At 38.7% G+C, this 24,292-nt stretch overlaps 1 protein-coding gene across 1 annotated transcript in view; it reads right to left on the bottom strand.

The window, feature by feature from the left end:
• Positions 1 to 24,292, bottom strand: part of EYS (eyes shut homolog) — a gene marked incomplete at both ends in the record, with an annotated part of 784,773 nt that overhangs the window by 436,415 nt on the left and 324,066 nt on the right. Inside the window, 2 exons of the mRNA XM_084261159.1 lie at positions 5,593 to 5,671; positions 6,176 to 6,347. Coding sequence (XP_084117285.1) covers positions 5,593 to 5,671; positions 6,176 to 6,347 — 251 coding nt within the window. The remainder of the gene's footprint in view (positions 1 to 5,592; positions 5,672 to 6,175; positions 6,348 to 24,292) is intronic.

Genomic DNA, 24,292 nt, shown 5'->3' with positions numbered 1-24,292 from the left:
TGCTGGATTTATTTGGCATGCTCTGTCATGCTACAGTCATAGACCTAGCTGTATTACAGTCACTTACAGACTGTCATTAACACCTCTTGAGCTGGATGCTGAACTTCTCAGAGGCACATGAACATTAGTCATGTTCAGATTTTAAGTTATACTATTCTTAAGTAGTGTCCTTCTGTATTTGTCAGCATTTCCCAAGCATCTAGTTTAAAGATTCCCCTAAAAACCATCTTGGTTGTCAATCAATAGCCTGGTTCCATGATGGTAATATTGCAATCCATTCTTGCACATGTTCCTCCAATTTCAGAAGGTTTTCCATTTTCAAATGCATTTACACTGCTTTTGTCTACACCAGCTCATTACTCATGTACTAGGGATGAACTTCTTTCTGCCTCTCAGGTCTCATGTGGGGCTGGAAATCTTTCAAAGAAAGAGAGATGCATGTCCTAGACTTCAGATTCCTGACCAGCCTGAATTTATTACATCCATAACATCCCTTCTATACTTTCTTCTGTTAGCAGTAATCCACACAGGTCCCAATTATCAGCACCCTGAAGTGTACTTTTGAGAGACACCATGAGATCCAGTATTTTTCCAGATGTGAAGTGGGTTTTGTTTCCAAGGCTTCTTTGACGTCATAAACCAAAATACCTATGTACCTAATAATTGAATACTCCTGTGTTTTAAGATGCTCTGTTGCTAGAGCATCCTTCATAAAAGCACATACTGTGCTATCAGTTGATAGGCTTTTTTTAATGGTACAGATCAGAAATATGCCTATCAGTGGAATGCCCTCAGCACACTTACCACTTTGGCGGTGAAATACCTCTGCCACATTCTTGTAGGTTTCCTCCTTTACTCTACTTCTCCCATTTCTATTGTCTGTGTTTCTATTACTTCTCCATTTAATGGCATCTCCAATTCAGCCACTTAAAATAAATTTATTAGCTCAGGGCCAGGAGGTCCCTCAGTGTTACACACATTGAAATTGATCCATGGGTGTGTAATCACAGATGTACTTTGCAGACTACAGTGGGTACCTCCCTCTCCCCTCATGCTTACATTTACCTATCTGCATCCAGAACATGAACTTTCTTTTTTTAAAGTTTACATTAGTTTAGCATCTTTGAAGAAATTACATAACTTACTCAACTCCCTTTAGGTAGTAATAGGTGAAAATACTTGAGAGTGAGAAGTCCCCCCCCCCACAAGCAAGAGCATCTAGCTTATGTGAGGTTCTTCGTATGTTCACTCACGTTTGCCATACACTAATATCCTACACATCTACAGAGAGAATTCTGGGCAGAGGATTCTATGCTCTATCTTATCTATTATAGTTCATTAAGATCCAGTCATCATAGTCAGTGAGGTCTAGATGCACTAATGAAGGGCACACATCCTTTCAAAATCAGATGAATAGCTCTGCAGATCTCACTGAATATTCACCACATTTTCATTTACTGTAATAAATGCACAGACAACTAGCTTTCATGAAGATACCTCAAGTAAGGCTAAATCCTACTGTTTTTCCCAATCAAATCACAGATAATTACATGGCTGTCAAGTCTCATGTCTTCTGTGCAAACTGGCAAGTCCTGCTGAATAACTGCTTATTTGCTTGGACTAGCAGAGTATTGTTCTCTGATTCCGTATGTGCATCAGCTGTGGTATTCCTTTGTGTAGAAAATTAGTTGGTTTTCCTGATACCCCCCTTGTTTCTGGCTTTTATGAAAACAGAGAGAAAAGATCAGTAAACCAGATGAAATAAAATAATTCTAGGATGAAATCTGATCACAGCTTTCTATCAGATACAACTAAAAGCACCAACAAGCTGAGTATCTTCCTTTGTGAAGACTCAAACCGTATTTGCTCCCTTCCTACCAGCATAAGACAGCCTTAGCCGAGCATAGAAAGGCCAAAGACTTCTCATCAGTCATGGGGAAAAAAAGCCAAAATAAGTAAGAAATAATGTCCACTACTAAAATTCTACAGACCATATTAGCAACCTATGCTTAGCCATATCAGAGTGAGAGAGATTTTCAGTTATATACGTAACGTTCATCTTACAACTTCAAAAATATTCAAATGTCAAAAGAGATCACACATATTGCAATTAATTAATGTATCATTTCTCTTACTCCCTCCTCAAAAAATCCATCAGTGAAAAAGCAATATAAACCGTAGTAGATAGGGAAGTTCCAACATCCACACTCCTAACTGGATATGTAAAAGTCACAGGCTGTACCTATGAAGACACAGTGTCTTCTCTCCATGAGCTGCAGAAGAACCTGTTCCTGCCCAGAACCTACTCCTGGGCAGGTGCTCCGTGGGCAGCAGTTCTTTCAGGGCATATCCACAAGTTGCGGTGTGGGGTTGTTGTGGATTTGCATGGCAAGGATCTGGTGGAGGAGTAGAGCCCTCAGGGATGGCTTCTGCAAGGAGCTGCTAGAAGCTTTTCCTAGGTCTGAGTAAATACCAGCTGGGCTCAAGGCCAGACCCACCGCTGACCAAGGCCAAGCCCATCAGCAACAGTCATAGCACCTCTGTGAATCACATTTAAGAGAAAAAAGCACCAGCAGCTGCTTTTTGCCACCAGAGAAGGGAGTGAGAAGATTTAAGAAACTCTGCAGACACCAACATCAGTTAAGTGAAGGTGGAGGGGAGAAGGTACTGCAGGCCCTGCAGAGATATATTCCCCTGCAGCCCATGGAGAATCACAGAATCACAGAATTGTAGGGGTTGGAAGGGACCTCGAGAGATCATCGGGTCCAACCCCCAAAAACAGAAACCCACTGTGAAACAGACTGTTGCCCTGCAGCCCATGGAAAATGATGGGAAGCAGAGATCCCACCTGTAGCCCATGGAGAGACACCATGCTGGAGCAGGTGGAGATATATGGAAGACACTGTGACTCATGTTGGAGCAAGCTCCTGACAGAACCTTCAGCCCATGGAAAGAGAGGCCCACACCAGAGCAGGTTTGGTGGGGGAACTTGCGACGCTGGGGAGGACCAGGGTGAAGCAGTCTGGGCCTGAGAGATTGCACCCATAGAAGTGACCCACACTAGGGCAGTTAGCAAAGAGATAAAGCCCCATGGGAAAGGACTCACTTTGGAGAAGGTCATGAAGGAATGTCTCCCATGAGTGGGACCCCACGCTGGAACAGCAGAAGAGTGTAAGGAATGCCCACCCCCCCAGCTAAGAAGGAAAGAAAATTCATGAGGAACTGACCAAAAGCACCATTCCCCCATTCCCTGCCCCTCCCCATGCCACAATGGGTCGGGAAGAAGGGAGAGAAATTATTAGTTAAGTCTGCTAAGAAGGGAGGGGTGGGGAGAGGTGCTTTGAGATCTGGTCATACCTCTTATTATCTGACTCTGGTGTCACTGGGTGTGCAGTGTAGTGTAATAAATTAGAGAGTTTTCTTTCCTTTATTCTGTGTTGAGTCTGTTTTGCCTGTGACGCTAATTGTCCCTATCTTGACTCCTAAGCCTCTTAATATATATTTTCTCCCCTGTCCAGCTGGAAAGGAGAGTGATAGAGCAACTTCAGCGGGTGTCTGGCCTCCAGCCAGGGTCAAACCACCACAAGGGTCCTCCATAGGCTGCAGTGTGGGTATCTGCTCTGGTGTAGTCCTCTCCACAGACTGTAGGGAAACACCTGCCTACCAGTGGCTGCAGGGGAATCTCTCTGATGCCTGGAATACCCTCCTTCCCTTCCTTTTCCCAGAGGTGCCACTATCTTAGTTGGGGGGATCCACATGTCCTGTGGTGAGTCTGTTGGAGCTGACGAGAACTAGTTGTGTCCAGCATGGGGCAGCCCCAGCTACTTCTCACTTAGGCCACCCCTGCAGCTTCTCTTCTAAACAAAACCTTGGCACCTGCATGAAATGCAGTTGCATAAAACTTAATACAGAGAAACATACCTTCAAGTGAAGAAAATATTGAAATACATTTACCTGGATAAATTTGATTTTTTTTTAAACAAAAGAACTGGCTGATGTTAATCTAGAGGAAAACAATTACAGGGCACTGAGCCTACTGTGATTATACATCTAGGCACACCCCTACACAGTCAGAAAGCCTTGTTGATCACTGTAAGATTTGCAGAGGCATGATGTATGTCTGAGCAGGATGAATGCAGTGTTATAAACTTTAAATATATGACACCTGCAGCATAGTCTAATCTGGGAATCGCACTGCATGCAAATAGAACAAATATAAAAAAATGAAGCCATCATTCTGACAGACTTATCTGTCAAATGTATATGCATATTGTTTCTTTCTATGAATTTCTAATGTATGTATTTTCAAACACCTCAGTATAAAATGTGGCTATCTTTTGAATATGATTTTATGCAGTTGTCTACAGGTCATTTAATCTCTCATTCTCTTAAAATGGAGGAAAGTGTAAATCATGGATATTGCTAGAGAAAATATCACCCAAGGGTATTCTGTATTAGCATTGGCAACAGCTGATAATCACACAGATTTTCAACATCGTATCATGATGTGCATTCTGTTGAATTACTTATTTTCTGACTTTTGCTTTCTGTAAAGGGAGTTGGAAGATAATATTCCAGCTAGATTTAATCCTTGTGTGAGACTCGTGCATTTTCAGCAGAAAAGTTATAGACCATACTTTCTTTATGCAATAAGAAGTAATTTTAGTTATCTGGTACTTTTAGCTATGCATGAAAAAAATACAGGAGAGGTCCCTCCATGCATATGAAAAAGAAGTTTGGATAGTATTTTGGAATGTAATTTTGACAATTTCAAAAGCACAGTATTAGAAGCCAGATAGCCCAAAGTGAGGCAGACCTTATGCCAGACCTTCTCAGAAGAGACCAAATACGTTTAAAAAGGATCACATTCCAAGATCTGATTAAACACTGTTTGGCACAAAACATGAAAAAGTCTAAACCATTTCACTATTTTCCCCAATGTGTGGCCAACATTGTAAGGGCAGTTCATCGTTTATGCCAGATGTAGTCACCTTTTACTAGTTGGTTTGCTGACCACGGGAAACTTCATGGCACAGACTCGCATACACAGATCCTTCTTATCCACAGCCATTCCCCACCGTAACACAAAAATATTCTTCAACTTAAGAGGAGGAAGTGGGCAGTCTATTTTGTACACCACAGCTTTATATCATACAATTCTACAACCACCTGAACTTCAAAATTTTAAAGATGAGTCATGCCTACTTTCAGTGTATCTTGAAGTTTACTATTCAAATACACAGCAATGCTACAGCAGATGGGGCTTGCAATGCAAATTGGGTAGTTATGTCATCCATGCTGAACTGAACTGAAATGATTTCCAGGTAATGTTGGCTTAGCTTGCTGTGGTTTTTCAGATTTATTATTCACACTTCACCTTTAAAGTACTTTAGACATTTTCTCAATGGTCTTTTCAAATGCAGTTTCATGTAAGTAACAAATAACAAGCTTTTCAGAATGGATTTGAAACAACTGAATTTCTGTCATGCATTTTCAATAAACCAACCAATTCAAAAGTCACTTAAATAAATATGAGTTTCAAGTGGCATGTTACACTTTCCCATATAATTAAAATAAAATTTGAAGACATACATTAATATTTATCTCACATCTTGAGCCGGTCCATCCTGATTCACAAGAGCATTGATATCCATCAATAAGATCTATACATCTGAAATACAAAATATAATGTTATTCACATGAAGTTATGTAATTCTAGATTCAGCACGAGCAGTATCATTCCATACATTTCAAAATCTTGGTCTGATGAAACCTACTTTTAATTAGCTTCAATAATGGGCTTCAAATGTGTGTATTACGGGTGCTGAGCATTTTTATAAGCATACTGATTCTCCTGTTAAAAGATGTATTGTCATTTCAACCTCTTGGTATCTAACAGCTGAAGATTTGCTTTTAAGTGTATTGAACTTCAATTAATCCACATGCAGTGAACATTGCTTTATGCTAATGAACAGAAATGAAAGAGAAAATGAGGTAAGTAACAGTATATTATGTAAGCACAGGCAGGCAACACCTGTCAACTTCAGGTGTGCTTGTACTCTTTATGGAAAAACATAACTGAAAGTGAATTTATCCACCTTCTCATATCATTAAATCTTAAACATTGCCAGTTAGGTACATTGTCTTGGAGAGAATAGTAAATAAAAATAGCCACCTTCCATGAAGACAAGGATCTGGCAAGCATTCGTTAATGTTTGTCTCACAGTTTGTTCCAATAAAACCTCTCCTACAGTGACACTTATAGGAACTGATGTCATCAATGCAGCTTCCATTGTTGAGGCAAGGAGCAGACAGACATTCATTTATATTTGTTTCACATCTATCACCTGTGTAAAAAAGAGAAGATACAACAAACTTAAAAATTTAAGCTCATACCAAGCAACAGTTAATTAGTATTAGTATCCCCAGGTAAATGTTTTTATTTTTATGGTTACATAGTTCATTATATCCATCAGTAAAGAATATCTCACTGGAATGGCCTACAGGCACCAATGTCAAGAACAGTTACACTGCAGTATGTTACACTAGTAACATCTGCAATTGTGGCAAGGCAGGGACGCTTGGAGGATCAACTCACAAGCAGAATAACTAAATGGAGGAATTGAAATTTCAAGAATAATTTTCCTATACTATTACTAGAAAGAGGAATACCACACGACCACAGGTCTTGGTGGTGATCTAACTGTAAAAATTATTTTCTCAAAAGGACTTGGAGTAAATGATACAAGGCATGCAATTCTTCTAAATCTTTTTTAAGACATTCATTATGAGAGAGATAGTGGTGCATTTTTCTCCTTGCAGTTTTCCTGAAAGTAAGTGCCACACGCCTTCTCTCTAAACACCTCAAAGTACTTTATGAAATAGTAATTTACATCCAGAATGTTCTCTTTGTAGGTAGCTGCCACCCACAGCGTGGTAAACAGCTAAATCCCACATAGACATTCTCTCACTCCCTGCCAGTGGGACTGAGGGGACAATTAGAAGGGTAGAAGTGAGAAAAGTCATGGGTTGAATTAAAGAAATTTTAATGGGTAAAGCAAAAACATGTGCACAAGCAAAGCAAAAACAAGGAATGCATTCCCCACTGCCCACTGGAAGGCATTCCTATCACATGTAAAGGTTACCTGGGAAGAAAAACACCATCACTCTCAATGTCATCCCCTTCCCTCTTCTTCCCCCAGCTTTGTATACAGAGCATGACATCATAGGTGTGGAATATCCTCTTGTTCAGTTCAGGTTAACTGTCTCAGCTGTGTCCCCAGCCTACTCACTGGTGGGGTGGGGTGAGAAGCCAAAGAGACCTTGGCCCTTTGTAAACACTGCTAAGCAGTAACTCTAACACTGATATGTTGCTAACATTGTATCCAGCATAAATAAAAAACATAGAACCACAAGCTACCATGAAGAAATTTAGCTTTCTCTCAAACAAATCCAGTACACTAGGGATAATGCAACAACATCCTCCTAATTTTCCTGGTGTGCTGGCCAAGGGGAGGTGTAGAGGAAAGAAAAGGAATGCTTAAGACAAAAGGTTCTCCTCTGGAGCAGAGAAAGTGTCTGGAACCCAGAAGCTACATCAGGAACTCTGGCTCTCCATTTCACAACAAGAATCAAAGGCATTTCTTGCCTTTCTGTAATGAGATATTTACTTATCTCAGTCTCAGTTCAAAACCTGCTATTTTATACAGGAATATGAAAAGCAAATGAAAAATTCCTATACTTTTTTATCATTGCTATGCATCCAACTCCTGGCAGCTTTTTAAAGGTAGGAATTCATAGCAAAGAAGACACACAGAAATATCCTAACCTTTGTCAAGTCCATGTGTGAATATACAGCCAAAGATCAGCATCAGGCATTTGCAATGAATCCATTAACATACTACAAATATGCTACTTTAAGATCACAGGGAATGATTTTACCTATTCAACTTGACTAGTCTAATAGTCACATTAATATTAATGTAAGGTATGTTAAAATACTGTACACATTTGAGGAAATTACTTTTTTCACAATATACTCTCAGCCTCCAAACTGAGTAAAAGAGAATAAAGCCACATCCCAGACTCTATGTTGAGGTCTGTGCCCTCAGACACAGAAGCCCAAGAACTGGTGTCATGCACGACAAAGACTGGACATGGGAGGCACCCCCAGGAAAATGAGCTGAGCGGGGCTACTGTGCGATTCTGTATTTGACCAAACCTTGGCTCAATGGTACTTCTACTCCTCTGCTAAGCTATATATTGGTACAATTTAGAAGGCAGTTCTGAAACCTGTTTAAGCCCCATCCCATGCAGGCACTCAACAAACTGCTCTGAGTGTTCATGCTCCTTGGACACTCTTGTTCATTTAGCGTCACACTCTCCGGATCACTGGTGTCTTCTTCGACATCACTACATAGAAGAACTTAAAACTTCCAGAAATAGGTATTTGGTGAACAGATTGTCAAAATCTAAATTCAGGAACAGACGAGCAAAGTTCACCTTTTCTATTACAGAAGATATAACTGTCAAAGAGTCAATTTTCCTTGTAAGTCAGCATTAGGAAAGTGAATTCTTAGCCTGCTCTTCTCAAGCAATACTTTGAAAGCACTGGCAGGACGGTAGTACTACACAATAATATACTTTGAGTTTACTTACCTGCAGGTCTGAAGTGATTATTTTTCTTGTATCTGAATGGTGAGGGCCACTCTAGAACATCATATTTCTAAAGTACATCATCATAAATTTTATGATTGTAGATCTTTTGGTTTTCCTGGTCCATTTAGCAAAGACTGAGTTTTAAAATGTGATAGTACAAATTTTATGGTTGAGGGTTTTTTGTAAATTAATAATTCCAATTTTTACTCTCATAATCGGCTGTATTTTCAGTCATGCTTTCATTCCCATGTTTCCAACACTGCTGATTGGAAATGGTATTAGAGTACAAAAAGTACTAGTTTACTTTTGATAGAGACATACGTGGAAGCAACAATAATTAAAAAATAATTTTAGTGTTCTTTGTGTTTTTAAGGCAGGTATTTCTGATCCCGAAGAAAGCAAATCCTAGTACAGTTCTGATAAGGTTTATTTAAAATACTTTGCTTTATAAATAATCCAATGCCATTTATACTGCTACCTTTCACTGCTTTTTTCTATCTTCTGCATAGGTGTGATACATCCACTGAAGTAATTAGTCCTGAAATTAGATTACATTATTAAAAATAGTATATTGCTAGTAATATTTTTAAATATTAGTTCAGCAATATACCAGTAGCGGATTGCAGAATTACCTAAGAAAATCTGATTTGACTACAGTCAATCTGTTTTAAGTTTGGCTGAGACACCTCAACGGCTGCAGCCTTTAATTTGAAAAGGTTGACAAGTATTGATACTTTGATTCTGAAAGACACACTAAGGGTTAAACTAATAGCTATTCTATATTTACATGTGCTTCCATTACCTCATAATCTGTTGAGAAATGAAAAATTATAGTTCCTTTAGATGATTAACATCTTGTAATTAAATAGATTCCGTTTTACATTCCTGACCTGCTCTTATTTATGCTACATTGATCTACTACCTCAATGCCACTGAATAAATTTTTGCCTGTACGGCTCAATGAATGCAATGGCAATGCAGTGAAAATCCATTACTTGATTGTGGGAAAAGAAGACTTGGTGCATAAATTTAATGTGTCAATAAATGATTACAAACAAGACATTTCAAAGCACAACATGCACCGGGGAAGACGTATTTTATATCTTCCTTTCATTCCTAGGAAAAAACCTTTACATTTTAACCTTGGAAGTTTTAAAAGCAGGAACCATTTTGTTATTTCTTAAAAAAGAAGTATTCAGAATTACGTACTCAGAATTTCATACCTATACCCTAATGTACAGACTGTCACACCTTCCATCACGTCTTTCATCTTTTCAACTGTAAACCCAAATTACCTTTCTCCATCTTCCAGAATTTTTCTCATCCATTTCAAATCCAACCTAGAATCTCTCCCTCTTTCAATCATATGGCATTTATTCTCAGACTTCTATTAAAAACCCATGGTTTTGCATTTCTTCCCTCAGAAACACATCCCCCCACTATCCAACAAATTCTAGTGTACTAAACAAGCTGAAAAGATATTTGGCTTGATTCTGTAAGTATTTTGACACAGGAAAGGAGGAAGTTTAAAATGATCATGGGTCGTAGAAATGATGGGGTTTTTTTGCTAACTCCCCTAGTGACAAAACTTGAGCTTCTCATGAGCCTCCTCCTTTCAACAGAGTAGGGCTGAAAGCAGGCACTATGAATGCAAGAAAAGTCCACAGAGCAAACACCCCTGACTTACGTGTCATCTCTGAGATGCACAAGTATTCTTACGTATGCTCTCTCCCTAAGCTTTCATCCTAGTACTAACAAGAACTCCAAAGCTTTGCTACATATTTTTCTACTTGATATTTGGCTATAATTAAGTCAATTATATATATATATGTATATATATATAAAAGATTGTACAGAATAAAACTAAGGAACAAAATGCTGCTCAATGAACATAAGCTTACTACAAACCACAGTGAAGAGCACATTTAGGTTACAGAAAAACAGTAACTCATTTGTTAAGCAATTTCAGCATGAAAGTGTTTAAATCCCTAACAGGCAGAAAATGAGGAGAAGCAGTATTTTCTAACACGCCTATGTATCACACCAGTAATGCTTCTGAAAAATCTCTGCATTTGTAGCAGAAATCCAGGTCCTAGTATCATGCTTAGTTAGTGGGGGATGTTTTAACGTCAATTATTTTTTTTTTTAAAGTCACCATATATCTAACAGTTGTCCTTACTACTGATATCTCCAAGACACGTATTCAAACATGTTCCATCTTGACCACAATCAAGAATGGTAACCAATCCTTCTGAGCTGAATTTTTGCACACAAGAGAAAACCAAGAAAAAATAATATCAGTCATCCAGGATCAAAAGTAATGTGAAGACAAGTTGGCATATGGAAATATAATGTAACAGCATCTCACATTTAACAGAAAAACAAGCTGGGATGAGTACTAGGTGAAAAATTCAGGTATTTTCCTTACTACAGAATATGTGGAAGATACATCTTGAAAAATATGGCATGCTGTAATTTCTACCAGCTATAAATTTGTATCCATGGCTTCTGAAATACTTTGTGTAATAGATAGGTTTTTTTGAATACACTTATGTACAAAACCACATTATAAATAAATGGTTTAGTCACCTTGGAAGACATTTTTCAGTAGAATTTGTCTTTGATCTCCAAAATTAACTCTGATACAATATGCCCCAATCACCATATTCTAAAACAACTGTCTTACAAATCTAGAAATATGTTGCCTCCTAAAATTAGTAAATGGCTGCAAGGAACTAGTACTCACTTTGCCACAGTGACATTAATCTTGGCAACTACATAATGTCCTTTTAACATCATTTTACTATTACCACATTCAGCCTGCTATGAGTAAATAAGCTGTAAGAAAAGTTTTCTAAGTAGGCTGCATGAGAAACTAGGGTTGGTAATGTTGCTGAGCTTGGGTTTTTTTATTTCATCTTCAGAAAGCTTTATTGTAGCAGAGTGATTAATACGATTTCTATTCTATTTTATGTCAGCAATAGATGCATATCAGGCACTTATTTCACTTTGCTTATCTTAAGTAAAACAGGTTAAATTGGTGATGATTGGACTGCAGAAAATTTGAGTAATAGTAAACTATTTTAAAGTAAATATTTTTTCTTTGTTTATACAAGATTTGATTTCTACTCTGGATGAGAAATCAAAGACAACTTTTCAAGTTGAGGTCAGACTAGAGGAAACAAAGTAATTAAGACAAATACATGTTAATTTTGTCTAAAACTTTTAAGACTTTTTTTTTTGTTTTTACATTAAATATCAAGTTTGGATCTTAGATATGCATACAGGGCTTCTGAGAGCCATATCTGCTTGTTTTATCTTGAATGCAAGAACCAGAGGAACTAAACACAGAAACATCACTTGCTGCTTACATTGTCCATTATTTAGATATCTGAACTCTAGGCTGAAGCATGATGAGACCATCAGAAGCAGCAATGTACCTAAACAAGTTATTTCCTGGCTTATTGCTGTGCCTAGTCATAGCATCAGATGAAGTACCAAATCCTAGAGATTTGAACAGTTCTTACTGAAAAAAACCCCAAAATTTAAAAACTCATAATCCTGTGACAGGTGAAGGGGAACACACCATATAGAGAGTCTCGAATTTAATGACAATCCTATTAATGTTTTAACAGTCTGATAGTCAAAGTTTTTCAGTACTGAAAACCACCAATATTTAAAGTGTTAAAATAGTAACACCAAAAATCCTCCCAAACATTGCCATTATCTAAACCTTGTGTGTTCATGCTTGAATCATCCCTGTGGATTTGGTAAAAGACACTAGTTTTCTCCTGAAAAATGTAGATGGAGATTGGTGAGGAGGGGCATTCCAAAGATTTGCCACTATTTGCCAGCATGCTGGGGGCTTGCTTTCTTCTCTTTGAAGGAACATGATATTTATACTTTCTTTTTCCCCTAGTCTTGGGCTCTGCTCAATTTTCCCTTTAGAGCTTTCCTGTCACAGCCCCCTTCCTTTCCCCAGGCTGCCAGCCCCATGCACACAAAAGTCTGGGGTGGAGGGGGTGGAGGGGCTGGGCAGTGACTGGGGGAAAGGGTATTGCCCCCTCTCCAGCAGGACCACTTCAGAGTTGAAGCTGGAGTAGGGGAGGCAGCAGCCACTGGCCCCAGCATAGGCCTCAAACCAGCGACACCCAGCTCAGGCCCTGGGGAGGCTGAGCTCCTGCACTGCCCAGCCAGCGCGCAGCCAGGGCATCCCCCTGCTGAGGGCAGAAGTTTTATTTACTGGATTACAAAAAGTTAAACTTAAGTTATAGCTAAAGATAACACAGTTTAGAATTATGATTCAGTTTACAGATGAATAAAGTTACAAAAAGGGAGGGAGAACAAGATAAATCTGAAGACAGTGCAAGTAAAAGCTATTAATTCATGTCTGAATATTGGAAACACTATGACAAAAATGTCATAATTGTCAATATTGCCAGAGGAGGTCACACTGTAGCTGGGCAGACTACAAATACCAATTCAATATTTACGACATTTTAACTTTGATTTTAAGAATGTAAGGTTTAGTATGAGCAATTACTTTTTTTAAAACCGAGATAAACTTTAAAAATTAATAGATAACAACACTTGTAACTGAAAGACAAACTTTTAAGAGGCAACATTCAATATCTCTCATTCGAACTAATAAGTTCAACAGGGAAGAAAGATTTGTATTGGTATGTTGCACTGTGTACAAAACATACATATTTCATACAATGCATATACACTAATATAAATACACAAAGTCTTACATAGATATGCCTTTTTTTTTCTGTATAGTCACATCAGCTATTTTAAAATTGCAATATAAAATGTAGTGTGAAAAATAAAATTAAAATTAGGGAAAACTGGAGAGCTCTATTGTGTGGTAGAGGCATCAAGAATGTTATAGCATCACTTTAAAATAAGCATAGCTTTGTGTAAAATAGTATATATTCACATTTACACCCTTATCACTCTATAACCTAGATGCTTTCAAAATATATTAATATTATAATTATTATGATAGCTTTTATTTTCATCTCTATTAGGCACATTTTATTAGTCTGTAATAGTCTTATTTAATGAAACTGAAGCACTGAGGCATTTTTACAGTCAAATGATAACAAAGGTCAAAATTTACTGTATAGCTAAAATCTCAACTTACCTTTCTCTTCTTGGGACACAAGGAATCCCACTTACTACAAATAAAGTAATGTATTATTCACATCACAGTATAAATGTCCCATCAGAAATAAGAATACTGCCTTTGGAGGTTTTCCATACCCAAACAGTCAAGGCCCTGAGCAGCCGTGTCTGACTGCATAGTTAATACTTTTCATTAAGAAGATGGGCTACAGCCCTCACAAGGTTCCCTCCAACCTGAATTACTCTGATTTGGGAATGGAATTTCCCCCTGTAGCTTGACTTGGTCGCATGGGATCAAAAGTGTGCAATGGCTGCACAGAAGCAGATGACAGTGCAACAAGACTTGATCATGGTTCTATACAAAATTATTGAGAATAGCATGCATTTTATTATAGCTTAATAATTATAATAACTCTTATGTTATTTAGTTAAACTGTGGTCAAATTCAACTTCCTCCAAAAAAATCCAAGGAGGAAATAGGCAAAAAAGGTAAACAGCTTTTTTAGTTTGCTTAGATGTACGCTAATCACAGACTGAGACTCCATGCAGGTAAGCAGGAAGTAAGAACACTTGAAAATAATCTTAATTACTGATGAGAAAATGTATTATTTAGAATGCAGGTATGCCTTGAGTATTTTAGGAACTAACATTTGGTTCGTTTAACTAGTACAGCACACCGTCACTACCTGTTTCAAAAGAGAACTTGGCAACATAGAGTAAATAGTACTTAGGCTGACTGTGGGGAAATGAACTAGATCCAGGACATACGATCAGTGAGACACAGACAGTTGCCCCATCTATTTTTCTATTGCAAACTAGGGAAAAAAACCCCACCCAGAACTGCTAATAAAACCATTCTTAATAAAACCAATTCTTAGCATGAAAGGTCCACCCATTCTACTTTAATGAACAAAATAGTCTTCATGCAGCCACCTGCTTCTCTGAATCCTGTTGAGGACAGAAGTCAGACATTGCTGGCAATGACAGCTAGAGAGAACAAAAAAAATTCACGAGGCTACCATGGCCATGCTTTTTAGAACAAATTTACAGTAACTCTTCTATCATAAAGCATCTTGACTTTTGCAAAGTGAAACCATCACTTGGTAGTCACTGCTTTACATATTTATTGCTGTGACTGATTTAAACATCCAGAGCTTTTTAAGTGATTAGTTGCATGTTTTTATCTAACTAGCTCCCAGTCTATGAATTTTTAAGTGCGTAGCAAAAACTCCACACCATCAGAAATAGCTGTTAAGATACTTTTATTTCATTTGTAACATTATCTTCTAGAAATACTACAATAATTCAGCATAAAAGATTAGGTATTAAGTACATTTACAACTTACACAAAGCTCAAAGAAGTATCACAGAATTACAGAAGAACAGACTGGCATTATGATGCATAATGTTCCTTTGTCTTGTTCTAGTATTGAAGCAGCCTGAAAGTTCCTTTGTCACAGTATTTGTAGCAGAGCAATTTGTGTGGAAATTGAGATTTCCATCCCCTGGGCCTTGGTATCTCTCATAGAATAGATACTCCTTTAGAAGCACGCAGAGTGGCATACATTTAAAGACACCTCCAAAGTTGTATTTGCTGAATAGTATAGAGACTTTAACCGTAATAGCTAGTTAACAGCCCTAACAGTTGCATCAGGGATTTCTCAAATTTGCTGTAGGTATAATGTGAAGTACTGATTTTGGCTCTAGAAGCCCAGATAATATAAATTATCACCTAAGAGCTTACCATAATAGATAAGACCTAGATATAATCACTTGACCACAAGCTCTCAAATATTTTCACTGGATCATTCTACCTCCTGATTTCTGCATTTTGAGCAGCTCAAAAAATCTTCAGGGAAGCATTCTCTATCTACTTTAACCCGAAACACTGATTGCACAGATTGTGTTTATGAGAAGGTAAATTAGGATGCTACAAATTTTGGTTACTATGTGTTTAAATGGGGATTGTCTCAATGTTCCTCTTTAGTTAAATACTATGTGTGTCTCCTAAGAAAGGTACTGCTTTCACAGATAGATACAGTATGATCAAAAATGTAAGGCAAACCATAGAAATTCACAGCAGCTCTTCTGTAACTAGGACACAGTGTTTAACAATGATTTTATTCTTGTGAGAAACAGTTTCCTGGGGAAAGATGGTATTATTATTATTATTACTACTACTACTACTACTTTGTGGCAAGACAGAAATAACAAGAATGGTATCAGTATTCTTGAAGGCCTCAGCAGAGAGGCAACTGCCTTTTCCACATAACCCACAAGGGAAGTCAGGTATGGAGGACTTTAGAAAACTGAGGAAAGAACTATCAGCCAATGTCTAGGTAACTTAAAAAAGTACAGTGTTAAAATCACTACAAAAGATGTGTAAAGCACTAGCTCTGGAAGACCAAAACCATTTCAGCCATGTCAGAATGGCACTGTACCTGGCTTTACCACCATGACTCCAAGGAGAAATAACTACCCTGGGGCTGACACCATTCTGATGCAGCTGATTTTATTTTTTTTTGTCATTTGAGATGCAAATTTTGAGCTAGGATGTACATTTTGCTTACTACTGTCAGCTGACTGAGTCTAAGGGATCACTTTCTGTTATTTTTATTAATGTACTAAAAAACTGTTCCAAAACATTTCCACATCTACTTGATACACAGCAGGAATATTTCACATAAACTGACAGAATGTACAGATGGCTCATCTACTGGATATTTTAAATTAAAAAGAATTTGTCTTCATTTCCACCCCCCTTAGTTGAAATTCTTAATATTAAATATACCAGCTACAGAAAGAATGCATAACTGTAATCCTTTATGTGCAAGAATCAGATTTAAGATTTTGTTCTGGTCAATATGGAGCGATGTGTGCAGAAAGAAGTAGTAGTTACTTGAAACTCTTATCCTACCAGTGATTTTGCATTTAGCAACCTTCATGAAGGTGCAGGAAACTCGGGAGCAAAGTTTGTAAGAATTAAAATGTTCTTTCCTCCCAATCCACAGCACCACTTCAGGCAAAGAGTAAAGCTTGACACGTGTCAAGTCCTCACACATAAATGACTGCCTGAACAGTGTTCTTTTTCTCATTAGAAAGAGATGTCTTCTGCATTGATGCTATTCATAAATAATGTGCTGTTTCTTTTCAGCAGTCAAAAATAAGAGGCACATAGTTCTATTCCTCTTTTACTGATGCCTATAAATCCAGAAAAAGCTGGTTCTGTTTGAAGATAAACAGTAATTAACTGTACAACATATTGGTGAAATCACCTTAGAATTGCTATACTAAATACATTCAAATTAGACAGTAATGAGCATGAAGAACAAACACTTCACATTTATATATTCTTTGCCAAAAGACAAGGATTTTCCTCCCTAAAGGCACAGATCTGTAACCCAAAACAATTATATTTTACTAAACAAGGGGAGCGTACTGTCATCCAAGTTCCTAATCACCAGATTTAATTTGTATACACAGTGAGAATTCCTGTTGCCAAGCACTCATTATGAATGGGCTGTAGCATCACATATTTTGAGCATAATCTGTTCAAAAAATGAGGTGGTTATTGACTTTGTCTCCTTAAGGACCAGAGACTTTGCATGCACTACAGAGACCTTTCTTACAAACAGGATTCTTTGCTGTTCAGTAGCTTCACTGCTTTGAAACTACAAACACATTTCTGTAGCTTTCTAGGTTGAGGTCACTGATATATGGTGCAGTAACCTTTACGGGGCACATAAAATAAATGTTTCCACAAAGAAGAAATGATGTACTGAACTATCTTTACCTTTTGTAAATAAATAAATAAAGCTGTAAATAAAAGAATTGAAATAAAATTATCAAAAGGTCACATAAAAATAGTGAACTTGGGTAAGAAAGATTAGATGCAATATTCTAACTTGGTTTCTGTTGTGCCACACAGAACACCACGTTAAATATAAATTATTTATTCAATTCTTGAACTAATTTCCTGTAATACAGTATCCTATGAGCTGCATCTGAGGGTGCAAAGAAAGCTGTTGTATCCTTGGAAGGCTGCTCTCCATCATGTCAGAAAATCCATGGAAATTGAGGAAGAGAAACTTTGCCCTTATCTCCCCAGATCATCTCTGCTGGCTGTTGACTCTGGCCGGGCCAGAACCTGGACAGTCCCATCCTTAGAAACGTTCTAGGTCAGGTTGGATAGTGCTTTGAGCAACCTGATCTAGTTTAAAAGATCCCTGTTCATTGCATGGGGACTAGGTGACCTTTAAAGGTCCCTTCCAACCCAAACTATTCTACCACTGTCCTGGTTTTGGTTAGGATAGAGGTTATTTTCTTTCTAGCAGCTGGTGTAGTGGAGTTAGGATGTAGTGTTTGGGAGTAAGAGTGAGAGCAGTGCTGATAACACAGGGATGGTTTCAGTTGTTGCCAAGCAGACAAGGACTTATCAGTTGTTCATACTGCCCTGCTAATGACAAGCTGGGAGGGGACTCAGCTGGGTCAGCTGACCCAAACTGGACAAAAAAGGTATTCCATACCAATAATGTCATGCTCAGCACAAAGAAAGGGACAGGGAGGTGTGGTGGGCACAGTTCCACGACACACAGTTTGGGGACAGTCCAGTTTCAAGACAGCTCTGAGCCGTACGGCCTGAGTTGTGTGGTTTGGTGAGAAAGTGCATTGTGCATCACCAGTTTTGTATATTTTCTATAAACTCCTGCTATTGTTATTCTACTCTCTCTGCAGTCCCAGTAAACAAACTGTCCTTATCCCAACCTGTGAGGTTTGATTTTTTCATTTTCTTTTCTCTCCCCTTCTTCCCCTCCTAAGCTCTCACGACCTCTTAGAGAGCACAACTGCACGGTGCTCAGCTCCTGGCTGAGTGAAACCATGACAACCACTCTAGAGGTTTATCAAGGGGAAATCATGCATGAACAATCTGATTCTTTTGAGATGAAATGGCTAAGTTTGTGGAAGAGGAGATAGCAGTGGGTGTAAATTACTTTGGTTTTAGCATGGCTTTGACACCTTCCCAAATATTCCTGTGGCCAAGTTTAAGAGTCTGAAAGGGTAGACAAATGGATGGCTAAAAAGCTGGCTAGATGGTTGGGATCAGAGGCTTGTGGTTTAAGGATCTACTCTACCAGGAGGCTTGTTAAAAGAAGAGTGCTGTTAACTCTGCCACTAGGCTCAGAAACTTGTGGTACTTGAGACCAGACTTCAGTAACAAACCCTGAAAACCAGACAACTTAAAAGTACCTCAGACTCTTTCATGTCTTTTGTCACTAGGTCCCTCTCCTCACTGAGAAGCAGACCTACTTTTTTATTAGCCTTCCTTTGCTGCCAATGTACATATAGGTCTTCTTGTGGCTTTGCAGATCCTTCTCTACTCTCAGCTTTAGCTGGACTTTTCCTTTCCTAGTTTCAACTCCGCACATCTGGGCAATGGCTTCATATTCCTCCTAAGTAACCTACTACTGCTCTTTCCATCAAACGTGCTGCTTTTCTGCATCCGAGCTCAGTCAGGTGTTTCCTATCCATCCTTGCTGGCCTTCTCCCATGCCTTCTTGACCACTCTCTTCCTTGAACAAGAATGAGCAATAACTGGCACAAAGCTGCTACCAGACTAAGATTAACTGGCTAAAGTATGGCTTAAAGCTCTAGTTAGGAGACTAAGTCACTTGGAGCAGAAAAAGCATGTTTATGTCCTGACATTGGCTCTCAGAAGAGGGAACCAGCAGTCTAGACTTGGCATTTCAAGTCAATACTCAATGAGGTTACACATGACTGTTCTAAATGCTCTTTCTGGCCCAGGAAATCTCTGGTGAATAGTATTGAAGCTCAACATGTACAGCAAAAGTACCACTCACCACCCCCTTTTCCTTACAGGTCAGGCTAACTTAGAGAACGGACATCATAGCACTTCTCATGAAACAGCAGAAAGTAGATTTGTTGTTTCATGATGGTGTGTTCACTGAACATAAAATTCCCAAAAGTTATGTGAATGCTCTAATCATTGAACTAAGCGACAGAAACCACTACCTCCAACTTTTGTACAGAAACACAGGTTCTGTCAGTATAAATGTTAAATTTGCTCTTGGAATGCCAATTGCTTTTGGACTCTCTTGATATGTAAGCTGTATCTTGCTTTTACATCTCATGGGCTGTACCATTAAATTCCCTCCCTCTGACTCTAATAGTCACTGTAGTCTTACTCTGGATAATAGCATCAAGGAACAGAGAGAGGTTTGAGGAGTGCAGAGGCAATCACTGCAGAGTTGGCTGGCAGCATAAAGCTGCAGAAGTTGCTATGAAGGTCAAGAAGATAAAGAAAACTTCTCTCCGTTTTCATTGATTAGATCTTATGGGACTTTTTAGTTAGGTCAGCCTACTGCGTAGAAAGCAGGGCAGAGTTTTCAGTGTCATGTAGACAAGATGAACAGCCGGTTCTGAGGGCCAGGATAAGGAGGGCTGGGGCTCAGAGCTGGTGTTCAAGAGAAAATACGAGTTACATAAACCAAGGCTTTGCCTCTGTATACAACTTATGTGCACCTTTAGTCACTTCAAAACATCAGTTTGTACTCACCTCATAGCACAGACAAAACCGTAACAGTACATCTCAGACTAAGAGAATAGCTATTTAGAATTGATGAGTCATTACTGCTCTGCAAAAATGACTGAACCTTCACAGCAAAAAGTGATCTCAGGGTATTTAGTCATTTTAGGCCATTTTTGGACCAGATGTCCAATGACTGGCAGCTTGATCAGACTTCTGAATAAATATACCTCAATTTAACATACATCATATTTTAACCATTGAATCTTATTTTGAGTGTAGGGTGGAGGTGTCAAGGCGGTAGGGTGAAAGCTGCAAGGCAGCCTCTGTGCAGAGAGACTATGGGCTGCTTCATGGTGAACACAGTTCCACCTGGCTGCAATGGGCCCACCACAAAACACAGTTTAGCCCCTCAGCCAAGATACTGGCACCTCTGTGAAAACATACTTATGGGCACAACAGCACACAGGCTGAGTGAGAAGGAAAAAAATGAGAAACAATCCTGTGAGTACCAAGGTCAGTGAAGAAGGAAGGGGAAGAGTTGTTCCAGGTGTTGGTATAGAGATTCCCCTGCAGCCCACAGAGAAGACCATGGCACAGAGGGTATTCCCTTTTACCCTGTGGAAAGCACTCCCTTCACAAACATGATACCCACACTGCAGTCCATTGAGGACCCCACATTGGAGCAGGTGGTTATTTCCTGAAGGAACTAAGGAACTCTCCATGGATAGCCCATGCCCCTATCAGATGTATCTTGAAGGACTACAGCCTGGAAAGAGAAACTCCAGAAGAGCAGGGAAAAAGTGTGAGGAGAAAGGAGCAACAGAGAGAAGCTGTTGTGGATTGACCACAATCTGCCATTCCCCATCCCCTGTGTCACTCAGGGTGGGAAGGTACAGCAGCTGAGAATGAAGTTGAGCCAGTGAAGGGGTGGAGGGTTGGCAAGGAAGGGCACAGGTGTTTCTTTATTTGATCTTTGTTTCTTACCCTTCAAAAATCTATTTTAATTGGCAAGAAAATATACTGATTTTCCCCAAGTTAAGTCTGTTTTGCTGGTGATGATAACCAGTAAGAAATCTCCCTGGTTTTCTCCCAACCTATGACATTTTTCATCTTTAATTTCTTCTGTCTTCTTGATGAGGGGCCTTTCCAAGAACAGCTGGGTAGACAGCTGGCCAAAGCCAACATGACACAGGTGTGGGAGTTTTTTTATGAGAAAAACTTTAGTCTTCACAAGAGATCTTAGAATTATCTCAGTAATCTCAAAGAAAATCAGAAAAGAAAGACTTAATTTTGTTAATGAAGGCAGGAATGATTTGGTAATCCTTTCACATGAAGCAATTATCAAACAAAATTCTACAATAAAAAAATCTGCATTCTTATTAAACACATTTTGGAGCAGATTTGGTGGCCCAGACATATATGGTTTATATTTCAAAATAAAATAAAGTTTTCATGAACATGGAAAACATTTCACTTGAGGCATGCCTGAATCATCTGGATTAAATTCTGACATAAGGTTGTTCAGATGGTAACATTTCTAAAGAAGAAATGATTAACTACTCAATCATGAAAATGGCCTTCAGGATTAAGTGATCAAAAGATACATTATGTTTAATTACTTATTTCTTTCAAGATTTTTTTATTGTGCAGTTGAATAGAAAGTAGTATTAGTGTTTTAATTAATGAACACAAGTCTGTTGTGATGAGATGCATCCCAGAGTCCTGACAAAATTTGCTGATGTAGTTGCCAAGCCACTTCCTATGATATGTGAGATGTCATGGCAGTCAGGTGAAGTCCTTGGTGACTGGAAGAGGAAGAAAAAATACATATATTTTTAGAAAGGGTAGGAAGGAGGACCCTGGGAACTACGAACCTGTAAGCCTCACCTCTGTGTCTGGGAAGATTATGGAATGGATCCTTCTAGAAACCTCATTAAGACACACAGAAGACAGGGAGGTGATTTGAGACAGTCAGCATGGCTTCACCAAGGACAAGTCCTGCCTGATCAACCTAGTGGCTTTCTACAATGGAGTGACTACATCAATGGACAAGGGAAGAGCAATGGATGTCATCTTTCTGGATTTCTGCAATGCCTTTGACATTGTCCCCCACAAAATTAAAGAAATATCGATTTGATGGGCAGACTGTTTGGTGGATACTGAATTGGCTGGATGGTTGCATCTAGGGAGTAGTCATAAATGACTTAATGTCCAGCTAGGGATGAAGTGAGGAATGGTGTCCCTTAGGGGTCCATACTTGGACCAGTACTTTCAATATCTTCATTAATAACACAGAGGAATTGAGTGCACCCTCATCAATTTTGCAGAGGACACCTAGCTAATAGTTGTGGTTGAGGTGCCTGAGGGATGAGATGCCATCTGGAGGGATCTGGACAAGCTGGAGAAGTGGGTCCAGGTGAACTTCATGAGGTTCAACAAAGCCAAGTACAAGGTCCTGCACAGGGGTCGGGACAATCCTCATTACCAATACGAGCTGGGGGATGATGTGATAGAGAGCAGGCCTGCAGAAAAGGACTTGAGGGTACTGATGGATGAATAGCTGTGCGTGAGCCAGCAACGTGCACTCACAGCCCAGAGGCCCAATCACAACCCGGTTTGCATCAAAAGAAGTGTAGCAATATTTACTAAATCCAAGTATTCTGGAATCATGTAAAGAAAACAATATGAGTTAGACATACTTGAAAGGGTACTAAGGAGTACTAAAAGGTAACGTCTAACTAACACAGTACTAAAAAGTAACTATGTAAGCATGGTGTTTTCCTTCTCAGAAGATCTACCCTCTAAATACATTAAATCTCATGTTTGGTACATTACAAGCATAATGCTTAGAGTTGCTTGTTTCTTTACAACATCCGCAGTACAAATCCAACAATTCACATTACAACTATCAACATTTATCACTCTAGCCAACAAATGGCTAGCCATTTACACAAAACAGGATTTAGATTCAGTGACTCTTGAGGAATGTTTCACTTTTATGTTCTTATATCTATACAGAAACAATAAGCAGTAACAACTGTTATCTTGAGTAAAGAGCTATTCTACAAATGACTTTTGGCAACTGATTTTTCCACAGTTAGTTCTATAAACCAGACTAGACTTTTCTCTTTTAAAGAGGGGAGATATGGAAAAAGAATGATCAGACCAGGGAATTTAAGAGTTCACAGAATTTTGCAGCTAACTGGTTATCTAGAGACTTTTTGCAACACTACTGTTAAGTTACTCTCTGGTGTCTAAGCCTTAAACACCAAAAATAGTTTCTCAGGATTCTGTTTTTCAAGATAAAAGTTTAATGCTATTTCAAATAAATCAATATTTTTTGCAGCGGAGTGTAAAACTGGGAAAAACTAATGATGTTTCTGTGTGCTTGGAAGTGAGTGCTCAAACTAATACAAGCAGCTTTAGTATGCCGAAGTCATAGATCTCAAAGAACAACATATGTCTGTTTACAAAAATCCTTCTGGGGTACAAGAATGATGTATACTGTATATACACAGTTGCTAAAGAGAAAATACAAGTAAAAGAACAGCAGCAGCTGACAGAGCTGGAATAATTTCATCTTGTGTTGTCAAGAGTACTCAGTAGAACTCAACAGTATTGTTTCATGGGCAAACACTTACCAGGCAAATCAATTTAAGAAACATGAGGGGCAAAACTGGGAAGGGAAAGTTCATCTCATTGAGTCATCTGCACCTCTGATGCGGCCTTCCTAGCTAGTGTGATTGAAGATCACTAAACATATGCAGAAGGCTACTGCACAACAGGGGATGCAGTCATCTCTAGAAGGTATTTGAAAAAGCAAAAAACACCACGACCAAACACAACGAGAACAAAGGAAAGGATTTGATAATTATTTGTGTACTTTTGAAAAGGATTAGTTACCATTTGGTATTATGCTTCTGTGGTTGTTTTAACTGGGTTCCTACCTCCTCAATT

This window comes from Gallinula chloropus (genome assembly GCF_964237585.1).
Source record: "Gallinula chloropus genome assembly, chromosome: 3".
In the NCBI taxonomy this organism is placed as follows: Eukaryota; Metazoa; Chordata; class Aves; order Gruiformes; family Rallidae; genus Gallinula; species Gallinula chloropus.
The sequence above is the reverse complement of the archived record's forward strand: the minus strand, read 5'-3'. Positions and strand labels throughout refer to the sequence as shown.